The sequence below is a fragment of the Piliocolobus tephrosceles genome, chromosome 9, assembly GCF_002776525.5.
Source record: "Piliocolobus tephrosceles isolate RC106 chromosome 9, ASM277652v3, whole genome shotgun sequence".
Lineage (NCBI taxonomy): Eukaryota > Metazoa > Chordata > Mammalia > Primates > Cercopithecidae > Piliocolobus > Piliocolobus tephrosceles.
In genome coordinates this window covers 33873672-33887749 of record NC_045442.1, presented here as the reverse complement: position 1 = coordinate 33887749, position 14078 = coordinate 33873672, and the positions used below count along the sequence as shown (strand labels likewise).

Below are 14078 nucleotides of genomic sequence, written 5' to 3'. Positions count from 1 at the left end.
CAACTGTTACAATCAATAAAGAGATTCATAACATAGAACCCTCAATGATACTTTTATTCAAATAAATATCACTATTAGAAAAGTGGAAGAAAATTACTAATTTATATGTTTAGACAATGCTTCACTACTTATGAAACATTTTTTACATTTACTATCAATTCACAGGGCAATAGCCCTGTGAAATAAGTACATTATCCCTATTTTATGGAGAAAAATAAGGCCTAGATAATTTCAATGGCTACAATCACAAAGCCAGGAGTTGTCCCCAAACAAGGGCTACTGGGACTAAATTTATTTATTTATTAATTTTAAAAATTATTATACTTTAACTTCTAGGGTACATGTGCACCATGTGCAGGTTTGTTACATATGTATACATGTGCCATGTTGGTGTGCTGCACCCATTAACCCGTCATTTACATTAGGTATATCTTCTAATGCTATCCCTCCCCTCTCCCCAATCCCACGACAGGCCCAGGTGTGTGATGTTCCCCATCCTAGTCCAAGTGTTCTCATTGTTCAATTCCCACCTATGAATGAGAACATGCAGTGTTTAGTTTTCTGTTCTTGCAATAGTTTGCTCAGAATGATGGTTTCCAGCTTCATTCATGTCCCTATAAAGGACATGAACTCATCCTTTTTTATGGCTGCATAATATTCCATGGTGTATATGTGCTACATTTTCTTAATCCAGTCTATCATTGATGGACATTTGGGTTGGTTCCAAGTCTTTGCTATTGTGAATAGTGCCTCAATAAACATATGTGTGCATGTGTCTTTATAGCAGCATGATTTATAATCCTTTGGGTATATACCCAGCAATGGGATGGCTGGGTCAAATGGTGTTTCTAGTTCTAGATTCTTGAGGAATCGCCACACTGTCTTCCACAATGGTTGAACTAGTTTACAGTCCCACCAACAGTGTAAAAGTGTTCCTATTTCTCCACATCCTCTCCAGCACCTGTTGTTTCCTGAAGTTTTAATGATTGCCATTCTAACTGACATGAGATGGTATCTCATTGTGGTTTTGATTTGCATTTATTTAATGGCCAGTGACAATGAGCATTTTTTCATGTGTCTGTTGGCTGCATAAATGTCTTCTTTTGAGAAGTGTCCGTTCATATATTTTGCCCACTTTTCGGTGGGGTTGTTTGATATTTTTCTTGTAAATTTGTTTAAGTTCTTTGTAGATTCTGGATATTAGCCCTTTGTCAGATGGGTAGATTGCAAAAATTTTCTCCCATTCTGTAGGTTGCCTGTTCACTCTGATGGTGGTTTCTTTTGCTGTGCAGAAGCTCTTCAGTTTGATTAGATCCCATTTGTCAATTTTGGCTTTTGTTGCCATTGCTTTTGGTGTTTTAGACATGAAGTCCTTGCCCATGCCTATGTCCTGAATGGTATCACCTAGGTTTCTTCTAGGATTTTTATGGTTTTAGGTCTAATATTTAAGTCTTTAATCCATCTTGAATTAATTTTTGTTCTTGTTTTTGTCAGGTTTGTCAAAGATCAGATGGTTGTAGATGTGTGGTATTATTTCTGAGGGCTCTGTTCTGTTCCATTGATCTATATCTCTGTTTTGGTACCACTACCATGCTGTTTTGGTTACTGTAGCCTTGTAGTATAGTTTGAAGTCAGGTAGCATGATGCCTTCAGCTTTGTTCTTTTGACTTAGGATTGTCTTGGCAACGTGGGCTCTGTTTTGGTTCCATATGAACTTTAAAGTAATTTTTTCCAATTCTGTGAAGAAAGTCATTGGTAGCTTGATGGGGATGGCATTGAATCTATAAATTACCTTGGGCAGTATGGCCATTTTCATGATATTGATTCTTCCTATGCATGAGCATGGAATGTTCTTCCATTTGTTTGTGTCCTCTTTTATTTCGTTGAGCAGTGGTTTGTAGTTCTCCTTGAAGAGGTCCTTCACATCCCTTGTAAGTTGGATTCCTGGGTATTTTATTCTCTTTGAAGGAATTGTGAATGGGAGTTCACTCATGATTTGATTCTCTGTTTGTCTGTTGTTGGTGTATAGGAATGCTTCTGATTTTTGCATATTAATTTTTGTATCCTGAGACTTTGCTGAAGTTGCTTATCAACTTAAGGCCATTTTGGGCTGAGACAATGGGGTTTTCTAAATATACAATCATGTCATCTGCAAACAGGGACAATTTGACTCCCTCTTTTCCTAATTGAATACCCTTTATTTCTTTCTCCTGCCTGATTGCCCCGGCCAGAACTTCCAACACTATGTTGAATAGGAGTGGTGAGAGAGGGCATCCCTGTCTTGTGCCAGTTTTCAAAGGGAATGCTTCCAGTTTTTGCCCGTTCAGTATGATATTGGCTGTGGGTTTGTCGTAAATAGCTCTTAATATTTTGAGATACGTACTGGGACTAAATTTACTGAAAATAGAAATGTGTAGTGATTACCTTGAAGGGCAATTAGATATTGTTAGTTGTTTTTTGTTTTTCCCTCTTCCATACCAAAAGGAAGGCATAGCAGTGGGCTGATTCCTCTAGAACCTTGATGGTCCAACATTTTAGAAAACTTTCCTCTTTTTACTGTACAGCCAAGAATCCTGATATGTTCCAAAGAATGTATTGGTGGATTAAGATGGCAGTAGTGCTTCTAGAAGGAGATGGAAGTAGTGCGGGCCACTTGTGGCCCGTACACTGTCTTTCTGGGAATTACAAGGTGGCTCTCCTTCTTCTAGAAAGATGCAGCCTACTCCAGATGGTGCCTTGGTGGCATAGTGCAAGTTGGTTTCAGTACTCTGATACATTTGTGCAAGGCATTGTTGTAAGTGACAGACTTGTGGATATCAACCTCCTGACCTCTCTAACATGAGAACAGGAAGCCCATACTACAAGACCAGGCATCTAGACAGTGCCTGAAAAATGCTGACAATACAAAAGTCTTTTATTTTATTTTATTTATTTTTTGAGACAGAGTCTCGCTCTGTTGCCTAGTCTGGAGTGCAATGGCACAATCTCGGCTTGCTGCAACCTCCGCTTCCCAGGTTCCAGCAATTCTCCTGCCTTAGCCTCCCGAGCAGCTGGGATTACAGGTGCCCACCTGCAAATTTTTGTATTTTTGATAGAGATGGGGTTTCGTCGTGTTGGCCAGGCTGGTCTTGAACTCCCGACCTCAGGTGATCTGTCTGCCTCGTCCTCCCAAAGTGCTAGGATTATAGGTGTGAGCCACTGTGCCTGGCCTACAAAAGTCATTTTACTTCAAAGTATGAAGTCTGAAGTTTTTCTCTTCATTCTAAATTCTCTGTCCTTCTTGGGAATTATTGCAACCTCTTCATAAGAGTATGACTCCAAATAACGTTGCCACATCAAAAACTTCTGAGGTCAAAATCAATACATGCTGGTTCCCTCCTTTCCTTCCTCCCTCTCTCCTTCCATCCATCCATCCCTCCTTTTCTTCCATCCTTCAGTATTTGATTCTCTGCTATGTGCCACATAATATAGTAGTGAAATAGATAGATGCCCTCATCCTCACAGAGTTTACATCTAGTGGAGAAACAGAAAAAAAACAAGGTAATTATGGTTCATTGTGATGAATGTAATGACAAAGGTAAGCTCAGGATATTATGAGAGTACACAGGACGAGTATCTAATCCCAACTTTGTAGTCAGGGTGGTTTTCTCACAAGAAATTACATCTCGGCTGACACCAAAGGATAAATAGGAGTTTTCTGGGCAAAGAAGTGTGTGGATGTGTAGGGTTGGAGGAAGGTGGGAATAGGAAGAAAGAGTGGTCAAGAATGAGAGAACATCATGTATAAGATTTGGAGGCAAGAAGTCACAGTGCCTTGGAGAAGCTATGTCCATATGGAGCACATCCTTCCATTGTAATCTCACTTCCTGAGCTTCCTCTTCTACTCCCTAGTATCCCTGGCTTTGTCATTGGGTCCCAATTTCAATCTTTATCTTTAGGCATTGACCCTATCCAACTTGGCCAGGAAGGAGTACACCGTTGGAGAAACAGTGAACCTGATGTCTGTGGATGCCCAGAAGCTCATGGATGTGACCAGCTTCATACACTTGCTGTGGTCAAGTGTTCTACAGATTGTCTTATCCATCCTCTTCCTATGGAGAGAGTTGGGACCCTCAGTCTTAGCAGGTGTTGGGGTGATGGTGCTTGTAATCCCAATTAATGCGATACTGTCCACCAAGAGTAGGACCATTCAGGTAAAGAAAGAGTCACCCAGAAGAATATATGCTTTCTTTAAAGTGTAAACCCTTTTTCTTACTCTACTCTAATTCTTAATGGGAGTTTGGGCAAGTCAAAGCTGGTGGAAGACTTTCTACCATCTCAAGTGTACTTGGCTTTCTCTGAGTTCCCTTTTCATCTTCTGATGACTCTTAGGGTTTATATACACTCCCCTGCATTCATGTTAGAGGGAAGAGCCTGACTGGAGAAGGAAGGGCTGCCCCAGAGATGCTGCACATAATTCTTCCCTCTTGCTCTGCTGGGCTGCCCTAGTAACAGTGATTTGGGGCCCTGCTTCTTCATTATAGCAATCTAAAGCAACCACAGAGAACAGCCGCATGAGTGATCCAAATTTCAGCCTGAGCCTTGGCAATCACCCCGCTACCACCAGGTGGGAGGGTTCCGTGTGGACAGTGTCCTCAGTCCTGTCAGAATTCACAGGTTGGGTGGGTGGACTTGACAATGTATATGATTTATTCACTCATTTGTTTTGCATTCAAGTTACAAATAATTGTTTTGAAAATATTTCTTGCATATTTTACTTCTCTGAGAACACAGTAGTGAGTTAGGGCTCCTGTTCTCATGGATCTCACATTCTACCTGGTGGGATGGTGGAGAGACAGGCAATACACAAAGAAGAAAAATATCAGATCATGATAAGTGTTACACAGAGAATTCAACAGAGTGGTGAGATAGTGAGTGAATGGGTGGCTATTTTCAATGAGTTCAGGGAAGACTTCATGGGGAGTGGACATTTAAGCTGAACTCTGAATGACACAAGCCTGATTGTAAAGGAGAAAGCCTTGGGAAGGGCAGGGGAAGAACAGCCTGGGAGCTGGGTACAGTCAGGCAAGGGCTATGGGGCAGAAACAAGCTTGGCACAAGCAAGGATCAGAAAGAAGATAGGTGTGGCAGGAACGGAGTGGGCAAAGAGAGTGGAGGGTGGTGAATCCCATCACTGGGCACCTCAAGTTCTTACTAAGTGACAGTCACAAAGTAGCAGTGAGCCTGACATCTGCAGCAAACCTGAGCCCTCTCTCATGGAAGCGTATATTGTTTTTCTTTTGCTTTTTTCCTGGCAGGTCAAAAATATGAAGAATAAAGACAAACGTTTAAAGATCATGAATGAGATTCTTAGTGGAATCAAGGTGAGAATCTGAGCGTAGGTGGCTCTCTGTGGGTAAGAACAGAAGCAGCGGCTCTCTTGACCTTCGCAAACCCTGGTAGAGGTGATGGATTCCTGCTTCTCGGCCAGTTGTGTCACATGACTTTTGTTTCATGTCCTCCTGTCCCTCTCAGGTCCTCTGTTGAACCTCTATTTCTATTTATTCACCCTAAACAGCTTGTTTTGCTTTGACACTTTACTGTAGAAGTTTTTAAACATATAGAAAAATAGAGACTATCATGAACCCCTACGAACTTTTCACCCAGCTCCAGGAATTATCAGCATGCCCTAACTAGTTTCATCTATAAACCCACTCCCCTCACACTTGCTTGATTATTTTAAAGCAAATCTCAGAGATCTTGTCCTTTCATTCATAAATACTGTGTATGTATCTCTAAAAGAAGAACTTATTTTTAAAATATAGACACAATACCATTATCATACCTACAAAAAAAAATTAACATTCTTTGATACCATCAAAGTTCTCCATTTGCCTCATATGTGCCTTTTGTTTGTTTGTTTTGCTGTTGGTTAGGTTGAATAAGGACCCAAAAAATGTCCATGCATGGTATGGTATTTAATTGATAGTGATTTTAATCTACAACAGTTTCTCTCTCTCTCTCTCTCTCTCTCTCTCTCTCTCTCTCTGTGTGTGTGTGTGTGTGTGTGTGTGTGTGTGTGTTTGTCTTGGTCATTCCAAAAAAAACTAGGTTATTTGTCTTATTTCCTATAAATTGATAGTTAGATCTAAAGGTTTGATTGATTTAGATTTCACTTGGGGGTAGGAGTACCAGGTTGCTTTCAAGTGGTGCTGTGTGCTTCCAAACTGCAGCGATGATGACTTGAGTGGGCCCAGGCAGTGTCAGCCTGATCCATCCTTTACAAGGTTTCCTGCTAGTCTTTCACTAGAGCGGTAGTTTGTGATGCTGGCAGCACATTAGAATCACCTGAGAAATTTGAAGTTTGTAAAACCCACTGAGGCTAGGGGCCTACTTCAAACCATTTAAATTGGACTCTTTGGCAGTGAGGCCCAGACATGTATATTTTTTTAAGTTCCCTAGGTGATTCTAATATGCCACCAAGGTGAAAAACACTATTGTAAGAATTTTATGATCATGGCCTAGGTCTGTTATTTCATTAGGAATTGCAAAAGAGTGAAATTTTTTAATTCTTTTATTCCCTTGACATTGATTAGCTGGAATTTTATGAAGAAGAATTATCTTTCATCAACTTGTTGTTTACCCTAAAATGAAGTTTGTATGGGATAGGCAGAATAAATTCTTGCTTCTTTCCCTCCATTTACCAGCTTTCATGATAATGCATTTCATCCTCCAGAGGTGACCAATGATTTCTTTTAACTGAATATTGTTTTGAATTAATGCATCTTAACATTATCCTAAACTTCTTAAAAATAAAACAGAGCCCCCTTTTCACTCCTTGTTAATTCTCCACACAGAGCTCTGATATGTCCTTCTGTTAATGTGGCAAAACTCAAAGGAGAGCTGGTTTTGAATCTCAGCTCTACCACTGGGTGGTTTAACTTGCCAAAAGTTTGGGAAGGTTCCCTTGCCTCTCTCAGCTTGTTTCCTTATCGTTTAAATGAAGATAATAACTCTACAAATGTAAGGTGACTAACTCACTTCGATTTGCCCAGAACTTTTTAAGTCTTAGTACTGGAAGGCCTGTGTCCTGGGCAGCCCTTTAGTCCCAGGCAAACTAGAACAGTTAGTCATACTAAGGCTGTTGTAAACTGAGATAATGTATTTAAAATGCTTTGTACATAGTAGGTTGTCAACAAATACAAGCTACCTTTCTGTAATCATACTTTATAATCTGGATTTCTATTCCCCACATTTTGGGGACTATATCCTGAAACATGGGTGGATCAGATATACCTGGTGCCCTCTCGGGGACAATCACGTGAGCTGTATTTTTTTTTCAACTTACTAGATCCTGAAATATTTTGCCTGGGAACCTTCATTCAGAGACCAAGTCCAAAACCTCCGGAAGAAAGAGCTCAAGAACCTGCTGGCCTTTAGTCAACTACAGAGTGTAGTAATGTTCATCTTCCTGTTAACTCCAGTCCTGGTGAGTAGCAGAGGGGTCCATGGGCATTCACCTGGGTGTTCACCTGGACCTGCATCAGCTTCCTGAAGAGGAAGTTCACTTTTGATAGACTAGCTGGCACCTCTAGGCCTGACCGCAAGATCCAGGGTACTTGTCCCTCTCACCACCCCATGCTGCTTTTCCTCCTTTGTCCCACACCCCCAGCTCTAGTTTCACCTTCATGTACTGTACAGTGGTCTGGCAGCCCAGAGCAACTTTTTAGGATGCACAGCAAGAATGTGGTATCAGGAATGATTGGCTTAGGAGGCTTTATTGTCTTCTTTGGAAGGTGGTGTAGGTCTATAGTGGAAGGAACACTGATATAGGATCCAGGAGACCTGAACTCTGGTCCTAGTAATTCATTAATTGACCTTGTGACCTTGGGGAAGATATTTCCTCCTCTCCTGGGCTCAGTTTTCTCATCTGTACATGAAGAGGCTGGATCATCTTTAAGGCGCCTTCAGCTCTGATATACGGTGCTCCTGAAACCTAGCACAATGCTGCTTTGTCCCTTTTAGGAATAAATTGCTTATGACCGTGCCCTTTCCAGGTATCTGTGGTCACATTTTCTGTTTATGTCCTGGTGGATAGCAACAATATTTTGGATGCACAAAAGGCCTTCACCTCCATTACTCTCTTCAACATCCTGCGCTTTCCCCTGAGCATGCTTCCCATGATGATCTCCTCCATGCTCCAGGTAGGTCGGCACTCTTGCTGATGACTGCCTATCTCTGGTTAAAAGCCTTGGAGTCCAGAATGACTGGCTATCACATCCCATGTCTAACTTTTGCTGGTAAACTTTCAAGAGAGAGAGATCTGTTTGATTTCTGGAGACCAGTGGTTTGACCTTAATAAAATCATGAGTTTTCTGAGCCCCAGTTTATCTTACTATAAAATGAGGATAATTATACCAATCTCATCTACCTGAGCATAGTCACTGATATGCGACAAGTACCAGAGCTGCAGAGGAAGGTCGCCAGACAGGCAGCAGACTGATGAGAAGGCCTAGTTACCAGAACCAGATAGAAGTTAAGTTTTGTCTTAGAAGGCATGAGGTAGTTTCTGGAATTAGGGCCAACGACTGGAGAGAGCAGAGGAGTTGAACTCCATGAGTTTGCTAAAGGACTGAAATAGAGCACCCACTTCCATCTGCCTACGGTGGGATAGCTTCCAGGGCTGAGTTTGGTGGAGCTTAGGAGATGCCAGCTGTGGCAAATAGAAAATCATGGGCTAATGACAAAGTCAAAATCTCTCTGCTTGTGCTTGTTACTGACTTTAATTCTTGAGATCCTTTGCGTCCTTCTCTAGGCCGGTGTTTCCACAGAGCGGCTGGAGAAGTACTTGGGAGGGGATGACTTGGACACATCTGCCATTCGACATGACTGCAATTTTGGTAAATAAATTTGGAAGTTGCTTCCCAAACTTATTCGCAGTGCTGGTGCCAGAATTTTGATAATGCAAGAACTTAGCAGCAGCACACTGAAAGAGAGAGCTTGGAGATTTGTCTTGAGCCTATGCTTGCATAAGATACATACTGTTCTTACTTGAATTATGTTTACACTTAGAGCAGATTGCTCAACTAGATTGCTAAATAAAGCTGGGCCAGCTCTTCTGAGGATAAGCAGGGAATCCTGCAAAGGATCCAGAAAGCAGAAGTCAGGATGCAGCCAAGTGTGTGGGATTGGGAAGGTAGCCTAGAGTGAAAGAATACTCAGATTCTGAAGGGTTAAAGGTTGGGGGCCAGCCATGACCAGAGTGGGCAGTAGGACTGGAATCCAGGGTGGGGAGGATTTATATATGGAGGTGGAATTCATACAAGGGGACTGGGCAACAGAGGGCCTGAGTGTATACCCAGAGTATCCGTAGGTCAGGAATCTGGCCTTCCAGTAGGCTTGGGAGTTCTGAATCAAAAAGAACTTTAGCTGGGCATGGTAGCTCACGCCTGTAATCCCAGCACTTTGGGAGGCCGAGGCAAGCGGATCACCTGAGGTCAGGAGTTTGACACACCAGCCTGACCAACATGGAGAAACCCCATCTCTACTAAAAATACAAAATTAGCTGAGTGTGGTGGCACATGCCTGTAATCCTGGCTACTCGGGTGGCTGAGGCAGGAGAATCGCTTGAACCTGGGAGGTGGAGGTTGCGGTGAGCTGAGATTGCACCATTGCACTCAGTCTGGGTGACAAGAGTGAAACTGCATCTCAAAAAAACAAAATGAAACAAAACGAAAAAAAAGGACTTTAGGCTGGACGCAGTGGCCTGTAATCCCAGGCCTTTGGGAGGCTGAGCCGGGCAGATTGCTTGAGTCTATGAGTTGGAGACTAGCCTGGGTGACATGATGAAACTCTGTCTCTACTAAAAATACAAAAATTAGCGGGTCATGGTGGTGCATGCCTGTAGTCCCATCTACCTGGAGCCTGAAGCAGGAGAATCTCTTGAGCCTGGAAAGTCAAGGTGGCAGTTAGCCGAGATTGCACCACTGCACTCCAGTCTGGGTGAAAAAGTGAGACCATGACTCAAAAAAAAGGACTTCATATGCAGGCCACTTCTGGTCTCATTCTAGGAGATTTCATTTGCCTCCTGTTAGCATAGGAGCCAGCACTTAGCAGAAACAATCCCGGGTGCTGATGGAGAAAGCGGAGACACATGAGGGCTGAGAAAGGGCAGACGGTCATGTGGGGATGTACATTTGACTAAAAGAGGGCTTTTTCTCAACAGACAAAGCCGTGCAGTTTTCTGAGGCCTCCTTTACCTGGGAACATGGTGTGGAAGCCACAATCCGAGAGTGAGTTGCCTTCTTTCCATCCTAATGTTCTTTAGCATTCTCACTGCCTGGCCTATTCTCAGAAGATTCCGTGTAATAGAATAAATGGGGAAATGAGCTATGTGCGTGTCTTCAATTAGATACCAGTGCAGGACAAACCCCTGGAGAGATGAGCTGAAAGCAGAGGTTCTCAGCCCCTTCCCCTGATAACTGTATTTGCCACCCTGCTTTCCTACTATGGGACCATGAATATCCAGCTGTGATGCCATGAAGACATTTGTGTATGCAGATTGTGGATGGAGGTAGTGCAGTGTTGGCAGGTGGCCGCATCTCTGGGTATGGTTGAAGATCAACACAAGAACCTGAATTCAGTATAAGTTCATTCATCCAAGAATAGCGATCAGGAACATTGGAATCTGGCTTCTTAGTGTGAATCTTCTGCACGTAGTGTGTCTCTTAAGCACCATGTGTAATAGCACACCCAATTCATCCACTGAGCACAGCACACAGAGTACACCAGAGGCCTGAATAGGCCATATCTTTCTTTCTTCACAACTGAGCACATCTTTTTTTTTTTTTTTTTGAGATGGAGTCTTGCTCTGTCACCCAGGCTAGAGTGCAGTGGCATGGTCTCGGACAACTGAGCACGTCTTATTGTCTCCTTACTATACTCCTGACTTCCCACTCCTCTATCTTGTTCCTATAGCCTTTAACATGGACTCCAGAGCTAGCCCCAGGATGAGTTAGGGGCAGGAGCGTCTGCTCTGAACCCTCCTAACCCAGCAGATTCCCTTTCCAGAAAGGAAACTGGGCAGGGCTTCCACCTTACTATTATAGGTCTGGAAGAAATTCAGCTCAATGGGCAGATTCAGAAAGACTGTGAACAAGTTCGTAATGTTCCTAGTGTTGTAGAAACTCAAATAACAGGGCCGGCACACAGAGTTTCCAGGAACCTATTCCAGTGTGGGACCCTACCCAGCCAGATACAGTCAAATATTCAGGAGAAAGGCCAGGGAATCTACTTTCAGCAAATGTTCCAGGTGACACATTTAGTAGCTAAATTTGGGAAATGTTAATGTAGTCCAATCCCATTAGTAAGAAAGGAGGGGTCCTTAGTCCAAAGGAAGTGACCTTCCAAGGTAACATAGCCCAGCAGTGTCAGGGTTGGGACTTGAACCCAACAGGGTCTTGTTCAATGGGTAACCATGTTCGTTCTAGGAGAATTTTATCATGTACATTTGGCACAAACAGCTTACAGATGAGTTGGATAAATTAGGGCTCATTGGGGCTCATTCTCTAGCCTTTAGAGCTAAGAAAAAACAAAAAGAAAAAGTATTAAAGGAGCACTTTGGGGTCTTATATATCCAAGGCAAATTTTCCAATCTTGAGGGGAAATCTCCTAATACCAGACTTCATGGAGACTTCTGAGTGACTTGAACTACTCTTCAATACCCAACCCCTGCTATCTCCTTCAAAGACATTCCTCTCTTTCAGTGTGAACCTGGACATTATGCCAGGCCAACTTGTGGCTATAATGGGGTCTGTCGGCTCTGGGAAATCCTCCTTGATATCAGCCATGCTGGGAGAAATGGAAAATGTCCACGGGCACATCACCATCAAGGTGAGAGGGAATGCCATTGCAAAAGCCTCTGACTCCCAAATGTCAGCAGGGAGTCTCCCTCTGACTCCCTTCGTGCTTTTGCCTCATTGTGGAGAAGGCACTGAGGGCTAGTAGGTGAGGCCTTGGAGACATCTGGTAGATTTGTGGACTGTGATTTTCTGTCCCATTTCAACTTTATATAATCAGTTGCTGGGGGTAAGATTTGGGAATCTGCATTTTTAAGGAGCTCTAAAGGTGATTCTCATATGCATACTACAATGTGAAAACTGTTGATTAGATATGTCTTCCTTCAAAATAGAGGCATTTCTGGCCAGGCGCGGTGACTCACGCCTGTAATCCCAGCACTTTGAGAGGCTGAGGCAGGTGGATTACCTGAGGTCAGGAGTTCGAGACTAATCTGGTCAACATGGTGAAACCCCGTGTCTACTAAAAATACAATATTAGCCGGGCATGGTGGCATGCACCTATAATCCCAGCTACTTGGGAGGCTGAGGCATGAGAATCACTTGAGCCCAGGAGGGCTGCAGTGAGCCAAGATCATGCCACTGCACTCCAGCCTGAGCAACAGAAAAAGACTCTGTCTCAAAAAAAAAAAAAAGTATAGGCATTTCTGCTTTATCTATGTTTCTGAAAAATCACACATTCTGCAAAACTGTACAATAAAAATAACAGGACCTAGGGGAAAAGAATTGTAATAGATCACTAAAAACTTATATAACTTTGTAATCAAACTACCAACAAAAACAATACCAACCATAGCAATAACATCGAGAGCAATAGAAAGAGTAATCTTGTAAAATCAACACTGGCATTTGCACCCAACATTACAGTTAGTCTTGGGCCTCTCTCTCCCTCCTTTGAGAGCTAAATCTTTGATGGCATTTGCTTCCAAAATAAAAATCTGGTGTAGGGTGTTGTCTTCATCAATTACATATACATTTTTTGGGACAGAGTCTCGCTGTGTCAGTCAGGCTGGAGTGCAATAGTGCAATCTCAGCTCACTGCAACCTCCATCTCCTGGGTTCAAGTGATTCTCCTGCCTCAGTCTCCCAAATAACTGGGATTACAGGTGTGTGCCACCATGCCCCACTAACTTTTTTCTTTTTAATTAAAAAAAATTTTTTTACTTTAAGTTCCAGGATACATGTGCAGAACATGTAGGTTTGTTACATAGGTATACGTGTGCCATGGTGGTTTGTTGCACCTATTGACCTGTCATCTAGGTTCCCTCCCCTCGCCCCTCAGCCCCCAATAGGCCCCGGTGTGTGATGTTCCCCTCCCTGTATCCATGTGTTTTCACTGTTCAACTCCCGCTTATGAGTAAGAACACGCAGTGTTTGCTTTTCTGTTCCTGTGTTAGTTTGCTGAGGATGATGCTTCTAGCTTCATCCATGTCCCTACAAAGGACATGATCTCATTCCTTTTTATGGCTACATAGTGTTCCATGGTATATATGTGCCACATTTTCTTTATCCAGTCTATCATTGGTGATGCCCAGCTAATTTTTGTACTTTTAGTAGAGGCAAGGTTTCGCCATGTTGTCCAGGGTGGTCTCAAACTCCTGGCCTCAAGTGATCCATCTGCCTCAGCCTCCCAAAGTGCTGGGATTATATGGGTAAGCCACTGGCTAATTATGATTTTTTTTAACGCAGAGGAAAATGTTTTCATGGCATCTTCATCAGTACTCTGAACTTTTCCACAGAGCTAAATTTAGGGAAAATTATAGCCATTTTTGAATTGTTACCACTACTTGTACCAAAGAGAGGCGTATCTATAGATTTTCAGCTTTTTTTCTTAAGATCTTCATATATTGCTAAGAGTTTCTTTTTAAGTATGAGAATGCTTCCTCCAATTGATTTACATTGACCTGCTTGGAAAAAAATTTAAGAACCAGCTGTTCTTCTACAATATACTGATATCATTTCCTGATTTAGCAATCACTAATGAACTAATTTGCAATTTTTTTTTTTTTTTTTTGAGACAGAGTCTCGCTCTGTCGCCCAGGCTGGAGTGCAGTGGTGCGATCTCAGCTCACTGCAAGCTCTGCCTCCGGGTTTACGCCATTCTCCTGCCTCAGCCTCCTGAGTAGCTGGGACTACAGGTACCCGCCACCTCGCCCGGCTAGTTTTTTGTATTTTTTAGTAGAGACGGGGTTTCACGAGGTCAGGAGATCGAGACCATCCTGGCTAACATGGTGAAACCCCGTC

At 42.7% G+C, this 14078-nt stretch overlaps 1 protein-coding gene across 1 annotated transcript in view; it reads left to right on the top strand.

The window, feature by feature from the left end:
• ABCC2 (ATP binding cassette subfamily C member 2) overlaps window positions 1-14078 on the top strand; it is a 61702-nt gene that overhangs the window by 21212 nt on the left and 26412 nt on the right. The window contains exons 10-16 of the mRNA XM_023206400.2: window positions 3939-4193; window positions 5298-5363; window positions 7331-7468; window positions 8037-8183; window positions 8795-8879; window positions 10205-10271; window positions 11745-11871. Coding sequence (XP_023062168.2) covers window positions 3939-4193; window positions 5298-5363; window positions 7331-7468; window positions 8037-8183; window positions 8795-8879; window positions 10205-10271; window positions 11745-11871 — 885 coding nt within the window. The remainder of the gene's footprint in view (window positions 1-3938; window positions 4194-5297; window positions 5364-7330; window positions 7469-8036; window positions 8184-8794; window positions 8880-10204; window positions 10272-11744; window positions 11872-14078) is intronic.